Source organism: Sprattus sprattus (genome assembly GCF_963457725.1).
Source record: "Sprattus sprattus genome assembly, chromosome: 8".
Taxonomy (NCBI): domain Eukaryota; kingdom Metazoa; phylum Chordata; class Actinopteri; order Clupeiformes; family Clupeidae; genus Sprattus; species Sprattus sprattus.
The window spans coordinates 9,499,718-9,518,573 of NC_137927.1; the positions used below are offsets into that span (position 1 = coordinate 9,499,718).

The following is an 18,856-nucleotide window of genomic DNA, read 5'->3' on the forward strand; positions in this document are numbered from 1 at the left end:
GAGAGAGAGAGATAGAGAGACAGAGTATGTGTGTGTGTGTCTTCTCTTAAGCCAGTCCAACCATGGAGGTGCTGATGTCCCAAAGTTTCTTAGCTGCAGCATCATCACAAGCCTGGAGTTCTGGCTGCTTTGGGGCACAGTCACTTTGGGCCACACACACACACACACACACACACACACACACACACACACACACGCACGCACGCACACACACGCGCACGCACGCACGCACGCACGCACGCACGCACGCACACACACACACACACACACACACACACACACACACAAGCGCACGCACACACACACACACACAGAAATGTAAGGTATGTTCCTCTGTAGTAAATACGGTGTGTTGTATTAAAGATGTAAATCAGGTGTGGTGTTCTCTATCCTGCCACCAGGAGGCACCAGGCCTGTGTGTTCCGCATTGCTCACTTCACTTGACACACCAGATTACACTCATCACATTACTGCCACCCTTGATTAGCAGTGGTGGGTAGAGTACTGAAAATTGGTACTCAAGTAAAAGTACAATTACCGCCTTCAAAATCGACTTGAGTAAAAGTAAATATTCCAATTGGAAAAGTTACTCGAGTAAGAGTAAAAAAGTACTCTGTTTAAAAGTTACTCAAATTACAAGTTACTTTTTTTGTGTTGGAGTGTTTGGATCAATGCAAAACATAACATGAGTATTCAGGAAGAAATGCACTCTTGAAACATTTCTTCACAAGTTGCTTCATTGTATCATGTATTTTTTTTTTTTCATTACACGTCTCATAGATCACACATACATTACTTTTATTTTCATTAAACCTTATTACACGCACACTTAAAGCTGAGCCAACCAGACAAGACTAGACTACACACTGTAGATCTGATATCAGATCAACTCCAGAGATGTATACACACACACGCAGACCGTTTTTTATTAACCATACCAGCGCTATTGATGTGATAAATAATTTTAACATACTGTAGCCTAGGTATAGCCTACTTGTTTGTGCCCTTGCATATAGCAAACGTGCATTCGGACGTTAGCTTGCAACTATGTCAGTCAGTCAAACAAACTGCTAACTTTAACGGTGGCCATCTAGTCGTTGCGCTAGCTGCTAACATTCTAACGTGACTACTGCAGCCAATGTAGCCTAACGTTAAATGGAAACGTCTTAGCAGTATAGAGTTTTATCAGAGAGTATAGAAGTACCTATACTCTTTGGTTTTATGTGCAAGAGTTTACACTGTGCCTTGTGCATAGGATGTGAGTTTGTAAAATGGTAAAGGATGTAACATTTATCTCCAGGACTAGTTGCAGTACAGATAAAACGAATGCAACTTACCTGAACATGTTTGCAAAGGTTCGATGTGGAGTTTTTGAACGCTATGAAATGACAACAATGCTGCGACCTGTGGAGGGCGCGTCGATAACGCATAGCTAACTGACCTCTCCGTTTTTACCCTCTGGTTGCCGTGCCCTTGTATTCCAGTAAACAAAGATATGTGTACTTTTATCACAATACTCATTTTAATGAAAGTACAATGGAAATGTAACGGAGTAAAGAGTAGAATTCTAGTTCAAATATTTACTCGAGTAAGAGTAAAAGTGCAGACTTTATAAAGGAACGCAAAAAGTACTCGTTACCCGAAAAATTTACTTTTTTACTCATTTGCGTTCCTTGTAACACGTTACTACCCACCACTGTTGATTAGTATAGGTTTAGGTATGATCAGCTGATCAAAAGTGGCACTGATAAGTTCAGTCAGTGTGCGAGTGAATGTGCGTGTGTGTGTGTGTGTGTGTCTGTGTGTATGTGTGTGTGTGTCTGTGTGTGTGTGTGTCTGTCTGTGTGTGTGTCTGTGTGCATACATGTGTGTTTAGTTGTCAGAGTTCATGTGTGACTAACAGTGTGTGTATCATAGCTCACCTGTAGTAGAGGCCGCTGGTGTTCTGTAAACTCTCATCCACGGCGCAGTAGATGGTGGTCTGTGCTCCCTCCACACAAGACTTGATGAAGGGCCAGAGCAGCATCAGGGGGGTGTACATCATCAACTTCCACAGAGGCAGGGTCTCGCTCATGTGCCGGGTCAGCTCCGTACGGATCACACCTGGGTGGAGGCTGTACACAGTCACACCTGTGCCTGTAGGGGACAGAGACGGAGATACTGAAGAACGCTCAGGAATGACTGAGTGAGTGAGTTTATGTGTGTTTTGCTGACAATGTTCTGTAGGAGGAGTGTGAAAGAAAGAAGGATTGAATGAAAAAGACAATAAATAAATGAATGAATTAATTAATGAAATAGTATAGGTATGTCAAAGACAATGATTGTTTGTGACCCACTCACCTGACAGTCTCCTGGCCAGCTCTCTGCTAAAGAGAATGTTGGCCAGCTTGCTCTGACAGTAGCTCTTTAAGGGCTCGTAGTTTTTATCCAGGTGAATGTCATCAAAGTGAATTTTACCTGGAAAGGTGGATGAACATCCATAAACTACTGAAGAGTTGAGTGATATTCTATTGAGCATTTTGACTTCAACATGACTAGGTTAGTACACACATATACAATAGTGAGGTTTAAGGTTAAATATGTGTGTACCATCCCTATGGGCCAGGCTGGACACATTGACCACACGGCTGGGGCTGGACTTCTTCAGCAGGTCCAGCAGACTGTTGGTCAGAAGGAAGTGGCCCAGGTGGTTCACCCCAAACTGCATCTCAAAGCCGTCCACGGTCTGCCATTTTGGACACATCATGATCCCTGCAGCAAACAGGTGACTGAGGCCATTTGGAGCTAACATGTAGCCACAAGGGTGATGGCAGCCCAAGCCAGACATTTTTAAGATATTCTGTCCTTATGTAGGCACTTAAATGGCACTAAATCCAACTTCAAATGGTTTAAACTTTGGCATAAACATCATGTCTCCTTTTCTTGTTGATGTGGTATTAACAATGGAAGACTTGAACTACTTTGTTTGCATAGTTCAATTACAAATGCCCTGGAATGTCAGGGAAGCTGACCACTGATTGGTGCTTGTGCTTTTGGTATGGGAGCAAGGAGCATACCTGCATTGTTGATGAGGATGTCCAGACGTTCCTCATTGGCTTCAACATCCACAGCTAGTGCACGCACAGACTGCAACGAGGCCAAGTCCAACTGCTTAACCACCACGTTCCCATTCCCGCTCCGTTTCCGGATCTCGTCCGCAGCTTGGTTGGCCCGGCCCATATCTCTACATGCTAGGATCACCCTCGCACCTGGTTTTGGAAAAATAGAGAGAGGGAGGAATTGTGTTAATTTGAAAGGATACAATCACTAAGAGATCACAAAGCTTAGTCATCATAAGACAACATAACACATTAAACTGCTTAGTCATCATACTCCTGCGAAAATCTGAAAGGGAGACATTTTGTATAATACTGATAAAAAATATTCTAAATCAATTATTTATCTACAAGCTGAGCCATTGTATGTGTGGGAGTTCTCATTGATTCAAGAGGACAATGGTGAAAGTGAACTGACCTCTCCTCGCTAAGTCCACAGCGGTCTCCTTCCCTATCCCAGTATTCGCTCCAGTGATCAGCACCGTCTTGCCATCAAGTCGGGCTTTACTGCGGCACACGCCACCAGCCATCCATCTGCGCAGCGCAAAAAGTCCAGCACCTACTTTACAAAGAAAATCATAAGTGCTCAGACAAGCAGTTTCTGTCCGATTGGGGACAACTCACTAAAACAACCAATTATGCAAGTAGGGTCAGAATGCATTGTGCGAGTCAGAATGCATTGTGTGAGTTTGACATTGATCGGGGGGGGGGGCTTTGGTATAATGACTCTTATCTAAGGAGCTTCAGCAGAGCAGAGGGCATGTTGATATTTACATATCTCTCCTCAAGAATGCACATGACTGATATGTGGGTATATTGGCAACCACACCCCAACAGTACATAATAACAACAATGAGATCGACACTGATAGTGAGGCCAAAACGTGCACAGTGTAATTTTGTCCAGTGCAAAAAGTAGCAACTAGTAGAACTCCTCCATGATTTCACTTCAACTGACAGAACATTGTAAATGTCTCTGAAACGCAATAAACGTACACTCTGAAAAAAGTCTAAATATTCATAATCACACCTTGGGAAAATAATCCTTATTTTGGTCATATATCTTAGCCATCAATGAGGGATAGCTCATGGTAGATCAAAGCAGCATTAAGCTTAAGATCTTATAAATTCGGAGTTAGAGTTTAAATTTGCTGAGTCATTGCCTGGTAGCTCTCACAGTGGTTACAGTAACAGAATGTAGAGGCTGCAAAACAGTTGAGTTAGAATTTACCTATGATGAAAACAGTCAGTCCCGTTTGATGTTCACTCACAAGATGTTTCACCTGGAAAACGTAGTCTTCCATTGTGCCTGATAGTGTAATCCAAACAAATGACAGGGAAACTGGATAAATATGTGGCTGACTGCTATTCTGCTTCTGGCTTACTTACACTCTCACTTTTACTTTCAGACTCTTACCCTGAATTTGTGCTTTCGTCTAACTCAGAATGTACTCTCTTTCCTCACTACTTTTGAACTCTGACTTTTTTTCCCCACTGCAGGTTAACAGATACAGATGATATATGAGGTATGCTCTGACTGGAATATGTTCTTCAAGCACACCTGTGTGAAACATGCTCACCTGACCTGACAAATCACAGCCCTCCAATGGGCGATGGGCGGAGCTAACATGTTGAGTAATAAGACTTTGCACCAAAGCTGTACCAACTCACAAGTCAAAAATAATGTCCAAAAAGTTCCGAGACGAGATCATTGCCTTGCACAAACAAGGGAAAGGGTACAAAAGCACTGAAAGTCCCTAGATACAGTTGGAAGTATAGTTTGCAAGTTCAAAGTTAAAGGACCAGTGGCTACACTACCCGGAAGTGGCAGAAAGAGGAAGCTATCAGCGGCTGCAACCAGATTCCTGAGGAGGCAAGTGGTCAAAAAGTGACTGCAAAACACATGCAGCAAGACTTGGTGGCAGCAGGCACTGAGGTTTCAGTTTGCACACTAAGGAGCATACTAAACACTGAAGGTTTCCTTGCCCGGACTCCATGATGCACACCACTACTGACACAAATGCATAAGAAAAGTTGGCTCCAATATGCTGAAAACCATAAAAATAAGCCACCAAGTTTTGGAATTCTATTCTGTGGAGCGATGAAACAAAACTGGGACTTCTCGGGCCTATGGATCAGCGGTATGTCTGGAGGAAGAAGAATGAAGCATATGCTGAAAAGAAAACCCTGCCTACAGTGAAGCACGGCGGTGGCTCAGTGATGCTCTGGGGCTGCTTTGCTGCCTCTGGCACTGGAAACCTGCAGCGTGTGGAGGGTACGATGGATTCAGTCAAGTATCAGGAAATCTTAGGAAAAAACGGCATGCCGTCTGTGATGAAGCTGAAGCTCGTTGGCGTCATTGGACCTTCTAGCAGGACAATGATCCCAAGCATACCTCAAAGTCCACCAAAGCTTGGTTTCAGAAGAAGGAATGGAAGATTCTAGAGTGGCCGTCACAGTCGCCTGACTTGAACCCCATCAAAAATCTCTGGTTGGATTTGAAGAAGGCAGTTGCAAAACGCACACCCACGAATATTACTGAACTGAAGGCGGGCTGAGTAATTTTGATTGCAACTGTTTATCAAGCATTCTGAATTTCAGCTCTCAGGACTGCTTCTCCTGAAGCTTTTAGCTCTGTGTTGACAATAAGAAGACTGTGAATCTGTGCCTTCTTTGTTTGTCAAGGTGTGCATAGACAGACTTTATTGACCCTTAAGGGGAAATTGTAGTGTGAACTGGATTTTTACCGTTCACAGGTTGGCTTGCATTGGTCACATTGAAGTGCTGGATCGTTTTTGCTGTGTCATGATGATTTCCTCAAATGGAGAGTTTGAGCCAGCTTTTAAAGTTAAAGCTTGACACAGCGAGACCATTGAACAGTCAATGCAGATTTCAATGTAGGATCTAGTGTTTTTTTCTCTTTTGTTTCTGTCAAAGTTCAATTAAGTTCAAATAGACTTGCCAAAAGACTGAAACGGTATTGGCCAAGCAAAGACAAATAAAGGGAAACTTGATTTAGCCCCTGGTCTGATCAATAGCTAGAAATGCCCCTGGTCTGATCATTATAGACATATAATAATTATCTGTCTCTGTGTCTGTATTCGGAAAGAAGACTAGTGGGTGTGGGTTATACCGGAAATCATGTGTGTACAAGTTATTATCTTGTGGGGAAAAGTTACTATCTTGTGTGCACAAGTTATTATAACTTGTAATAAGAAAATATCTCCATACAGGACTTCAGGGGCCCCATACATAGGCCTACTATTGTTGATATTGACACTATTATTGATTGCCTGCATAAGCTGTTTTTTTTTTTTTAAATGAATGGCATTGTGTGAAATGTAAGCTAGACTTATAATATGAAAAAAATAGCCAAGCCTTTATCATGGCCAGAGCAAGCATACTTGCCATGATAAATACAATTGCCTTTACTCAGACGCATAACGAGGTTACTGTTTTGAAGGTTTCTTACATATAATGGCATAATGATCATTGCTTTGTCTTTCCGTAGTGTATGTTGCCAGTCACACACAAACCACCTCCTGCTGCCAGTGTGGGTCTGATAATGCAACTCCACAGCCGAAACTATAAACGTATAAACTGAATTAAGCATGCACATTCACTTGGCGGCCTCTAGATCTGCTTGCTGTCTGTTTAAATAACCAGTTTGACTGAAATACAAGGTAAAACGTAGAAGAATTTTTTTATGGAGGAAATTAACACATAGGCTACAGCTAAAACGACAGGTGATGTGTATGTTTAGGGGTTTGGGTTTGAAACGAATCTGCACATGACATTGACGTCTCTTTCAGTTAAATGCTTACTCGGTGGGCAGACAACAGAATATGCCGATCTCTTTTCAATAATTTGTAGTAAATTAAATATAAGTCAGTTCATTCAAAGTCATATGCTGCAAACACAATAAGCATGTTTATCTTGTGGCCATCAACAATGATCGAATCATGGTGGCTGATGCAAAGGTCATTGAGCTGACTTTCTTCGGGTAGAAGAAATGTGTTGGGTGTCCTATTGAGTTTTGAGGGGGGCTAGTCACGTGGTGGTGGCACCCTTTCGCTGCATGTTTGGTTTGCTGTTCTGGTCCTGGTGTGCTTATAAGTACTCAAAGGTCCCTCAGTAGTGTTAATAAAACAGCAATAACTAGTAAAATATGAGACAAGAGACAGAATGTGCCTTTTATTTATTTATTACTGACATTAACTTATAAAGATAGTCGTTCCATCTACAGAAGATAGAAACATTTCGACAACTGTTGTTGTAACAATGCTTCTTGGCAATAAGTATTATACCATTGGAAAGCCTGTTTATTTCCCTTTTAAATGAACATGCATTTGGGGGATGAGCAGCAGAGCTGAGTATGTGGGTTGCGCCCATGAAAAATTTGCCAAATCTTCTCTGCCAATGCCAAACAGCTTATTCTGCCATTGATTCTTGTTATGTGTTTAGTGGATTGGATGAATGAAGTTTGAAGAAACAAGACATATTGGCAATTTAACGATTAATTAATTTAACAAACAGGAGCCTCAGTAGCGTGTGGAAGAACCATACACAGCAACAACAGCCAGGCACCTCCTCCTCATGTTAGTCACCAGCATGGTCACACATTGCTGTGGGATGGCATCCCATTCTTCAACCAGCATTTGTCGCAAGTCAGCCAACGTGGTTCAATGGGGCAGTGTTCAATGGGGCAGAGGTCAGGACTGCTAGCAGGCCATTCCATCCCCTCCACTCCCAAATTCTGGAGGTAGTCTCTGAAAAACCCCACTCTGTGGGGGCGAGCGTTGTCATCTTGGAGGATAGACTTCGGTCCCAGACTGTGGAGATATGGGATTGCCACTTGTTGCAGAATCTCATCTCTATATCTCTCTGCATTGAGATTGCCTCCAATGATGACAAGCCTTGTTTGGCATTGGCAGAGAATATTTGGCAAATTTGTCATGGGCAACCCACATACTCAGCTCTGCTGCTCATCCCACAAATGCATGTTCCTTACAAATGTGGCACCATTTAAAAAGGGAAATAAGCAGGCTTTCCAACGGTTTAAGATTTATTACCAAGAAGCATTATTACAACAAAGAAATAATCTACCAAACACAAATGTCCTTACTTTTTGTGCTATGTTTATATGTGCTGCCCTCTACTGGAGTTCTGGGACAATCCAGATACATTCAGCATACTTCACTAAACAGAAACAAATCAGCAATCTTCTCATTTGTTGTGTACAATTTTGTACTATTTGTCTCAGCACCAATATACTTGCTTCTTAAGACAAGAATACATACATCACTCTTCACAACAATACGTATAATTACTAAAAGTACTAAAATTATAAAATACATAAATAAGGTGTATAGGCATATCAATATTAAAGAGGCATTAAAGGGGCATTTTTCAAAGTGCAAGCATTAAGGCTAACAAAGATATTGTGATAACATCAAGTGATGTAGATGTATTAGTATTTTCACTTTAGTATACTGTATTCTGGTCTGCGAAAACACTCACATTCACAAAGCATGTCGGGGGAGAAAAAGGTCAAAAGTGAAATTCTTCTTTGACAATATCAACTCTACTAACAAAAACATTTGGACAAGGCTAGTTGTGACCATGAGACCAGGTTTAGAGGTATTTACAGAACACTCTTATCTGACCTGGCTGAAGAAGCTTGTAGTAAAGAGACATTATTTTGTCCTTTTGAGAAAGGTAATGGTAGCGAGAATACCAGCACACCTTATCTGAGTAGATGCAAGTGTAACAGACAAATTAAATGTTAAGTAAACTAATTCAGTTGAAAGTAAATTATTGACAGTGTATTCCAGGATACACTGAGTGTCAGTTGAGGATGCGTTCTGACTGCCAACAAGCCTGGCTCTTTGGCGTTGCAGTCAGAGTGCAGGTTTGGTACCACGGGTTCGAGGCTCTGTGAGGCCACTACGACTTGCAACTAAAATGTTTAAATGCAAGATAGTACTTCAGAGAGATTCCACACACACACACTAATAACATGCATGCCTTCATAGCATGGAAAGTCACTTTGGATGTCAGCGAATAAAAAAAAAAGATTATGTTTATGTTTGTGTGTGTTTATATACGAATTTGGTAGAGTGTGTGTGTGTGTGTGTGTGACTGTGAACGTGTGTGTGCAAGTGTGTGTATGTGTTTGTGTGCGTGTGTGTGTGTGTGTGTGTGTGCGCGTGCGTGTGTGTGTTTGTGTATGTGTGTGATATAGAGGAAATGAGTGAGTGAGTGAGTTTCTTCTTAGGCCAGTCCCACCATTGAGGCACTGATGTCCCAGAGTTTCTTAGCTGCAACATCATCACATGCCTGGGGTGCTGCCTGCTTAGGGCCACAGTCACTGCAAACACACACACACAAATTAGGACATCTTCACCTGGACCAAAAAATACTAATCTGTGATAAATAAGATATTACATGAATGTCCCCACATATGTCTGTGTATGTCTGCTTATGTCCAGGAAGTCTATAATAATCAGCGCATCTCAGTTTACCTGTAGTAAAGCCCGCTGGTGTTCTGCAGGGTCTCATCCACAGCGCAGTAGATGGTGGTCTGCGCTCCCTCCCAGGGCGACTTGATGAGCAGCATGAGGGGATTAAAGAGCAGCCGCTTCCAGAGGGCGATGGTGGGCCAGATGTGCCGACCCAGCTCCGTGCGGATCACACCTGGGTGGAGGCTGTACACAGTCACACCTGTGCCTGTAGGGGACAGAGACGGAGTTACTGAGTCGGTAAGTTTATGTGTGTGTATGTGTCTTTGAGAGTGTGTCTGTGTGTGTGAGAGGTTATAGTGTGTCCTGAGGAATCTGAAAGCTGGAAGGATTCTCTGGTGTGCACAAGAGTTAAGTAGACTTGTTTGTTTGATAGGCAGCTGAGTAAAGTGAGTCATATCCTCACACATAAAACACACATCAATGGCTTGTCAACAACTGGCCCACATTTATGTGTGTGAGAGAGGGACCACAAACCGTGTGTGTGTGTGTGTGTGTGTGTGTGTGTGTGTGTGTGTGTGTGTGTGTGTTCGATAGGTCAAGGCACATGTCTGTATGAAAGAGTTACCCTCCAGGCTCTTTGACAGCTCTCGGCTGAAGAGCACATTTGCCAGCTTGCTCTGCCTGTAGCTCTTCATGGGATCATAATCTCTATCCAAATTTATGTCATCAAAGTGAATTTCTCCTGGCAGACAAAAGAACATCCTATGTATACCACAATTTACAGTGAACGCTGAGCAACAGCTACAATCTCTGAATAGTGTATCTGACACACACAAAAAAGAGTTAAAGTTCTCTACCAATTGAAACAGAGGTTAATAAAACTAGAAGGGCAATAAGAGAGTGCAGACCTCTGCCAAGGCCAAATGCTGTATCTCACAACCTTAGTGAAAGTTAAACTAAAATCGTTGAGGCATCCCATGAGTCTCATTCTCTCCAAAATGTAATGGGTTCTTCCTGAATCAAGTTTCATGAAAATTGGGCTTATAGTTTTTGCATAATCCTGCCTACAGTCAAACAGACAGACGAACTGGTGGTAAAACATAAGCTCCTTGGTGGAGGTAATAATAAGCAAGTAAATGAGAATAAGCAAAACAAGTAATTTGAATGAATAACAAATTTACATTCAGGAAACAATGATGGAAATTGAATAACTGTACAACTAAGTTGAAATGTACATACAGTATATGTAGGACAAAATAAGTTGTTGTAACATCAAACCCCTATCGAGCACCTTTCTCGTGGGCCAGGCTGGACACATTGACCACACGGCTGGGGCTGGACTTCTTCAGCAGGTCCAGCAGACTGTTGGTCAGAAGGAAGTGGCCCAGGTGGTTCACCCCAAACTGCATCTCAAAGCCGTCCACTGTCTGCCATTTTGGACACATCATGATCCCTGGGAGCAAACAGGTGACTGAGGCCATTTGGAGCTAACATGTAGCCACAAGGGTGATGGCAGCCCAAGCCAGATATTTTTAAGATATTCTGTCTTTATGTTGCTATTTAATTGGCATTTTGGCACAAACATAATGTCTCCTTTAGCTCTTGCTGTGGTATTTAGCCTACAAAGGCAGTCTTGAGTCCCCAAAATTCTTGCTTGTACAACCACTATCTTCTGACCTTTCTGTTGCCAATGCCAAAGTCATAATCGAGACCACGTCTACTAATGGTTTACCTCATGGAAGACGCAATGTTTCATAGATTTTTAAGCCCAGTATTTGCAAATTATTAAAGGCACCCAGTGCAACTTTATAGGCTTGAGACTCGAAAAATAAACATTCAATTTCTAGTCTTTTTTACACATAGTAAGTTTCAGAACTGATAGAAAATCGTACACAACAACAATCGCCGGTGGGGAGAGGCAATTTTTCCATTGACTGGAATCCTGCTTTATTTATTGGTGGAACCAATAAATAAAGATTTGGGGGGGAAATGGCGGCGATTGTTTTTGTTGACGATTTTCTATCAGTTCTCACCACACAACGACGTCTCATCTTTGCTCCTTCAATGTCGATATGAAATGGTATGGAGTTATTGAAACTTACTAAGTGTAAAAAAGACTAGAAATTGAATGTTTATTTTTAAGCTTCGAAAGTTGCACTTGGTGCCTTTAAAGGTGCATTAAGGATTAATAGCTATTCGCTAAAGGTATGCTAGCAGCTAAAACTAACGAAATCTCTTGAAATGTGCTGACTTTGACATTATGACAAACTAATTACTCAACGATTGTCCTTACACAGTCAAACATCAATCATGTGCAACACAAGACTAAGCAAGACGGCAAATAAGCTACTTACTAGATCGGCAGAAGGTAATCAAAGTCAGGTCGGCGGGCATCGGCAGGCAAAACTACAGAAGGCAGTTATATGCCTATCGACCCTGCTATGCCATTGGCACGGACGCAATTCTCCATATTAAAAGTCATTGTAGCGCCCCAATTTTTTTTAAGCTGTTATTTTAAGGTTAAACTGCTTATCCTAACCCTAATCCTGAAGCATAATAGTTGCATATTGTGCCTTTAAGTAAACTGTCACTAAATCAAATGTTAAGGTGCCAAGGACATCTGATCCTCCATGAGTAATTGTGCTTTTGTTATCGGAGCAAGGAGCAAACCTGCATTGTTGATGAGAATGTCTAGACGGTCCTCACTGGCCTTAACATCAACAACTAGTGCACGCACAGACTGCAATGATGCCAGGTCCAACTGCTTCACCACCACGTTCCCATTCCCGCTCCGCTTCCGGATCTCGTCCGCAGCTCGGTTCGCTCGGCCCATATCTCTACACGCCAGGATAACCCTCGCACCTGGTTTTAGAGAGGTACAGGGAGCACAATATTTTGCACTTAGACTAGTCGTTGTATCAACTGTTCGCCTATACCTTTGTTATAGGAGCAGAATAATTCAGAGTTATTAAGCACAAAGATGAAACCGAACCCACCTCTGCCAGCTAAGTCCACAGCTGTCTCCTTCCCTATCCCTGTATTCGCTCCGGTGATCAGCACCGTCTTGCCATCAAGTCGGGCTTTACTGCGGCACACGCCACCAGCCATCCATCTGCGGGTCGCGATAAGGCCAGTACCTACCACATTACAAGAGTTTGGTAGTTTCGCACAACAGATAGTAGTAGGTCGTTCAATACTCTAAATCTACAAGTTAAGGTTTTTAAATCTGGAAATCTAGTTAGTAAGACATGTAGGGAAAGTAAATGCAGTTAGTAGCCTAGTTAAGACAGGCTCACTGTGGAATTATAAGCAGAGAATCAGTCAAAGCAGAGGACGTTTCGAGTTTACCAGCTATGAAGACAAATGCGAGTCCCGTTGCATGCTCCTTTACAAACTCTTTCGCCTGAGAGTAGACTTCCATGGAATTTGACATTGCAACCAAAACAAATGAGAAAAGTGGGGGAAATGGATGTATGCAATGTAAGAAGTTTTATTCTATTATGTGTCCAACTAGTATGTATTATAAGTATTATTTGCAGTCCCTCGAAAAGTCCTTCAAATTCGGTTTGACTGTAGATTCACACGAAACGCTGACCTGCGATACGACTCAGGTTTAGTTAAATAATAAATACATAAAGCGCATCCGGGTTAGAATGCATTCGTTTAACGGTGAATACCCGGAAGTGGCTTTGCGTGATCGCGTTGCAAGGCAACTCGGTGAAAACAAACGCTTCAAGAGGTAACGTCACATGTCAAAAACAAAGTTTTTCTAATATATATAATTCAAACAACTATCAAATTCAGCGTTTGGCATTTATTTGTATCAGTTCTAAGCTTAACATGCCGAAAAGTTGTTGTGCGAGTGCCTACATAATCGGTAGTCAGTGTCTGTATATATGGACATCATGGCAGGGGTGACCCTATACATGTCTATGGGGGTGACGACACATGTAAATAATAATTCATGTAATACTTTACCTTGACTGTCAACATGCTTCTTTGGCTTTTGATGTTGTTCAGTTTCTTCATTCTTCAGCTTGTCAACGAATAAAATACACGTGTGCCACTTTCCATAAAGTGGTCTCAAAAGCGCGATAGTATTCACGACAGTGGTGTAAAAGTGAACTAGGCCTACACTCCACAACTTTAGGGGAGAAAATACAAATTCTCGCAAAATGTTTCGCTTTAATGTAATTATTCATGTTTAGTTATTCAAATATAAATGATTCAAACCAGATTTCTAGGGACACATATTTCTGCCCATAATATATGGGCATATCCATCCACTGTGTTAAACAAATTGTAAATGGACCCTCCTCTAATCAAGTGAAGATTAATCAGATGTGGGTTCAAAACTTGAGGTTGTCGGGGCAACTTTAACAGAAACACATAATACAATCTCAATCTTTTGATGCTGTCACACCCTGCTCCCTGTGCTTTGGTCATCTGCCTGTTTTTTTTTGTATATACTCCGACTGTCAATGCCATTCCTATGCACTAAATAGTCATGGGGTCTTGGGTTAAGATGACAACAAAGAATCAATATGAGCCACCCTCCTTATTCGTGTTTTTGACAGGCTTTTGTGATCACATAATTTGCTCCTTACCTGTTGATATTCTACGTAATCATACATTTGACATCATACATACTAAATATCAAAACACCAGATCAGGCAAATGCATGTGCACTCTTCAGTTTCTTTAATCCATTTGTCAGGCTGGTCACCTCAATACAAGTAGCGATTTCTGAGTGATCGGAATGAATTATGGTGTCAAAAGGCAAATGTGGTTTTAATTTTTTTTAAACATTATTTCAGGATAACTTACTTGTTAATTCGTAGACAAGGCAAAGCAAAACAAAAATGTTTCTTTGTTTCTGTCATGTTCTGCCGATGTGTTTTGAGGGCTCCTTTATTACTGAAGCTCTTTTCACAGTGGTAAGGCCTTTCACCTGTGTGGGTCCTGTGGTGAATTTGGAGGCCACATAATTTACGAAAACATTTCCCACATTGGGAGCAGACGTATTGTTTCTGTTCATTGTGGATACACTGGTGTGTTTTAAGGTACAATGGTAAAGCAAAGGTCTTGCTGCACTGGGTGCAAGGGTAAGGCTTGACTATTGCATGCGAGGCTGAATGGGATGTTAATTCTCCTAACTTAAACGGAGGTTATCTTTCCCTTGCTGTTTAACTCTGCGTTGTGTATTTTAAGGAGGACACAGCCACCGACCTGGTATTCACACGTTTATGTTCTGTCTCCTGATATATGAAAATTAAGATGTGGGTTCAAAACTTGAGGTTGTCGGGGCAACTTTAACAGAAACACATAATACAATCTCAATCTTTTGATGCTGTCACACCCTGCTCCCTGTGCTTTGGTCATCTGCCTGTTTTTTTTGTATATACTCCGACTGTCAATGCCATTCCTATGCACTAAATAGTCATGGGGTCTTGGGTTAAGATGACAACAAAGAATCAATATGAGCCACCCTCCTTATTCGTGTTTTTGACAGGCTTTTGTGATCACATAATTTGCTCCTTACCTGTTGATATTCTACGTAATCATACATTTGACATCATACATACTAAATATCAAAACACCAGATCAGGCAAATGCATGTGCTTCTCTTCAGTTTCTTTAATCCATTTGTCAGTATGGTCACCTCAATACAAATAGCGATTTCTGAGTGATCGGAATGAATTATGGTGTCAAAAGGCAAATGTGGTTTTAATTTTTTTTAAACATTATTTCAGGATAACTTACTTGTTAATTCGTAGACAAGGCAAAGCAAAACAAAAATGTTTCTTTGTTTCTGTCATGTTCTGCCGATGTGTTTTGAGGGCTCCTTTATTACTGAAGCTCTTTTCACAGTGGTAAGGCCTTTCACCTGTGTGGGTCCTGTGGGGAATTTGGAGGCCACATAATTTACGAAAACATTTCCCACATTGGGAGCAGACGTATTGTTTCTGTTCATTGTGGATACACTGGTGTGTTTTAAGGTACAATGGTAAAGCAAAGGTCTTGATGCACTGGGTACAAGGGTAAGGCTTGACTATTGCATGCGAGGCTGAATGGGATGTTAATTCTCCTAACTTAAACCGAACGGAGGTTATCTTTCCCTTGCTGTTTAACTCTGCGTTGTGTATTTTAAGGAGGACACAGCCACCGACCTGGTATTCACACGTTTATGTTCTGTCTCCTGATATATGAAAATTAAGATGTGGGTTCAAAACTTGAGGTTGTCGGGCAACTTTAACAGAAACACATAATACAATCTCAATCTTTTGATGCTGTCACACCCTGCTCCCTGTGCTTTGGTCATCTGCCTGTTTTTTTTGTATATACTCCGACTGTCAATGCCATTCCTATGCACTAAATAGTCATGGGGTCTTGGGTTAAGATGACAACAAAGAATCAATATGAGCCACCCTCCTTATTCGTGTTTTTGACAGGCTTTTGTGATCACATAATTTGCTCCTTACCTGTTGATATTCTACGTAATCATACATTTGACATCATACATACTAAATATCAAAACACCAGATCAGGCAAATGCATGTGCTTCTCTTCAGTTTCTTTAATCCATTTGTCAGTATGGTCACCTCAATACAAATAGCGATTTCTGAGTGATCGGAATGAATTATGGTGTCAAAAGGCAAATGTGGTTTTAATTTTTTTTAAACATTATTTCAGGATAACTTACTTGTTAATTCGTAGACAAGGCAAAGCAAAACAAAAATGTTTCTTTGTTTCTGTCATGTTCTGCCGATGTGTTTTGAGGGCTCCTTTATTACTGAAGCTCTTTTCACAGTGGTAAGGCCTTTCACCTGTGTGGGTCCTGTGGGGAATTTTGAGGCCACATAATTTACGAAAACATTTCCCACATTGGGAGCAGACGTATTGTTTCTGTTCATTGTGGATACACTGGTGTGTTTTAAGGTACAATGGTAAAGCAAAGGTCTTGATGCACTGGGTGCAAGGGTAAGGCTTGACTATTGCATGCGAGGCTGAATGGGATGTTAATTCTCCTAACTTAAACCGAACGGAGGTTATCTTTCCCTTGCTGTTTAACTCTGCGTTGTGTATTTTAAGGAGGACACAGCCACCGACCTGGTATTCACACGTTTATGTTCTGTCTCCTGATATATGAAAATTAAGATGTGGGTTCAAAACTTGAGGTTGTCGGGGCAACTTTAACAGAAACACATAATACAATCTCAATCTTTTGATGCTGTCACACCCTGCTCCCTGTGCTTTGGTCATCTGCCTGTTTTTTTTGTATATACTCCGACTGTCAATGCCATTCCTATGCACTAAATAGTCATGGGGTCTTGGGTTAAGATGACAACAAAGAATCAATATGAGCCACCCTCCTTATTCGTGTTTTTGACAGGCTTTTGTGATCACATAATTTGCTCCTTACCTGTTGATATTCTACGTAATCATACATTTGACATCATACATACTAAATATCAAAACACCAGATCAGGCAAATGCATGTGCACTCTTCAGTTTCTTTAATCCATTTGTCAGGCTGGTCACCTCAATACAAGTAGCGATTTCTGAGTGATCGGAATGAATTATGGTGTCAAAAGGCAAATGTGGTTTTAATTTTTTTTAAACATTATTTCAGGATAACTTACTTGTTAATTCGTAGACAAGGCAAAGCAAAACAAAAATGTTTCTTTGTTTCTGTCATGTTCTGCCGATGTGTTTTGAGGGCTCCTTTATTACTGAAGCTCTTTTCACAGTGGTAAGGCCTTTCACCTGTGTGGGTCCTGTGGGGAATTTTGAGGCCACATAATTTACGAAAACATTTCCCACATTGGGAGCAGACATATTGTTTCTGTTCATTGTGGATACACTGGTGTGTTTTAAGGTACAATGGTAAAGCAAAGGTCTTGCTGCACTGGGTGCAAGGGTAAGGCTTGACTATTGCATGCGAGGCTGAATGGGATGTTAATTCTCCTAACTTAAACTGAACGGAGGTTATCTTTCCCTTGCTGTTTAACTCTGCGTTGTGTATTTTAAGGAGGACACAGCCACCGACCTGGTATTCACACGTTTATGTTCTGTCTCCTGATATATGAAAATTAAGCAAATAAAATCAATCAGACAGAAGCTAGCCAGTCGCTCAGCTCCTGTCAACCCAAATCAGGCAAGCCACTTAAAATACTATTTACAAAACAAGCTCTATCATTTCGCCCCATGTAGGCTAATTAACTTGTTAGCCTGTGTTTGTAGGACGTATACATACCTCTGTCAAATACATTCACGGAAAGAGACAGAGGAAAGGAAGAACACAGAGATAACTTCTTTATCACGCCCACTTCAAAACTCTGGATAATACAGCAAGCTGCTAGGGTAATGGAAATCTCTGAGGTGAGAGTAAGTCCGACAGTGGCATATTCTAGGGTTCCTCCATGGATGCTTGAGGAGGTGGTAGTAGAGTTCTCTCTATTAGACCGTAGGGAGAATGGGGAGTGTGTGGATGAATCCATGGTTCAAATGCACTGTAATTTGCAGTATCCCAACAGCATTCAGATGTATACTGATGCATCTATAATAGGAAGCAAAGTTGGAGTGGCTTTTGTGGTCCCAAAATTAGATGTTAAAGTGACAAAAAGAATGACTGATGACTTGGCTGTATTTACAGCAAGATTAGCGTTAATGTGGGTGGAAGAGAGTAGGCTCAAATGTGTAGCAATATGGTCTGACTCCAGTTCAGCTCTAGTATCACTAAAAAACATGCACTCTGAATCAAGACCAGACATTGTATATGAGGTGTTGGAGTTAGCGAATCGGGTGCAGAAGGCAGGAATTAGTATTTTCTTTGGGTGGGTTCCAGCACACATGGGAGTTGAAGGAAATTAAATGGCTGATAGATTTGCAAAACAGGCAGCACTGAAACATGATGTAGACATCAATGAAAGTCATAGTAAAACCGAGGTCAAAAGCATTATTAAGGACAAGGTTGGGGATATATGGCAGTACATGTGGGACCATGAAATTACAGGAAGGAATTTCTATGGAATACAAAGAAAGGTTGGGGGTAGCAGGAGTACTGTTAGGAGCAATCAGGAGGAAAACATCCTGTCAAAAATGAGGTTTGGACATATGGGACTAAATAACACTCTAGTCATAATTAAAAAACATGTTGATGGACTCTGTGTTTGCGGAGATATTCAAGAGACCATAGAACATGTAATAGAGATGTGTCCAAGATATCAGAGGCAGAGAAAGATACTTAATAGTCTCCTGAAAGAAGAGAAAGTGGTATTGAAGATTCCAGACATTT

At 41.4% G+C, this 18,856-nt stretch overlaps 2 protein-coding genes across 3 annotated transcripts; both read right to left on the bottom strand.

The window, feature by feature from the left end:
- Nucleotides 1–46: 46 nt before the first annotated feature.
- Nucleotides 47–4,398, bottom strand: LOC308368868 (retinol dehydrogenase 12-like; the record flags this gene model as incomplete). The annotated part of the gene is made up of 7 exons (XM_080843150.1): nucleotides 47–143; nucleotides 1,923–2,136; nucleotides 2,341–2,457; nucleotides 2,590–2,751; nucleotides 3,057–3,248; nucleotides 3,514–3,654; nucleotides 4,326–4,398. 7 exons carry the CDS (start codon nucleotides 4,396–4,398, stop codon nucleotides 47–49), a joined length of 996 nt encoding a protein of 331 aa, XP_080699276.1.
- Nucleotides 4,399–7,477: 3,079 nt separating this feature from the next.
- Nucleotides 7,478–13,634, bottom strand: LOC308368938 (retinol dehydrogenase 13-like). 2 transcript variants are annotated; one of them, XM_080843237.1, is made up of 7 exons: nucleotides 13,537–13,634; nucleotides 12,555–12,695; nucleotides 12,229–12,420; nucleotides 10,850–11,011; nucleotides 10,184–10,300; nucleotides 9,619–9,823; nucleotides 7,478–9,464 (listed from the first exon to the last, which is right to left on the bottom strand). In XM_080843237.1, exons 2-7 carry the CDS (start codon nucleotides 12,664–12,666, stop codon nucleotides 9,368–9,370), a joined length of 885 nt encoding a protein of 294 aa, XP_080699363.1. In that variant the 5' UTR covers nucleotides 12,667–12,695; nucleotides 13,537–13,634; the 3' UTR covers nucleotides 7,478–9,367. The 2 variants fall into 2 exon arrangements, with proteins under 2 accessions (XP_080699363.1, XP_080699362.1); XM_080843236.1 differs by lacking the exon at nucleotides 13,537–13,634 and adding an exon at nucleotides 12,907–13,154.
- Nucleotides 13,635–18,856: the final 5,222 nt, after the last annotated feature.

Bases quoted from the DNA above. Each gene is read 5' to 3' on its own strand.
- LOC308368938 (XM_080843236.1), bottom strand. From the start codon at position 12,991: ATGTCAAATTCCATGGAAGTCTACTCTCAGGCGAAAGAGTTTGTAAAG. The intron at 10,301-10,849 runs GTGCTCGATAGG...TTTGTCTGCCAG, and splicing joins CAGCCTGGCCCACGAGAAAG to GAGAAATTCACTTTGATGAC. The intron at 9,465-9,618 runs GTAAACTGAGAT...GTGTGTTTGCAG, and splicing joins ACCAGCGGGCTTTACTACAG to TGACTGTGGCCCTAAGCAGG.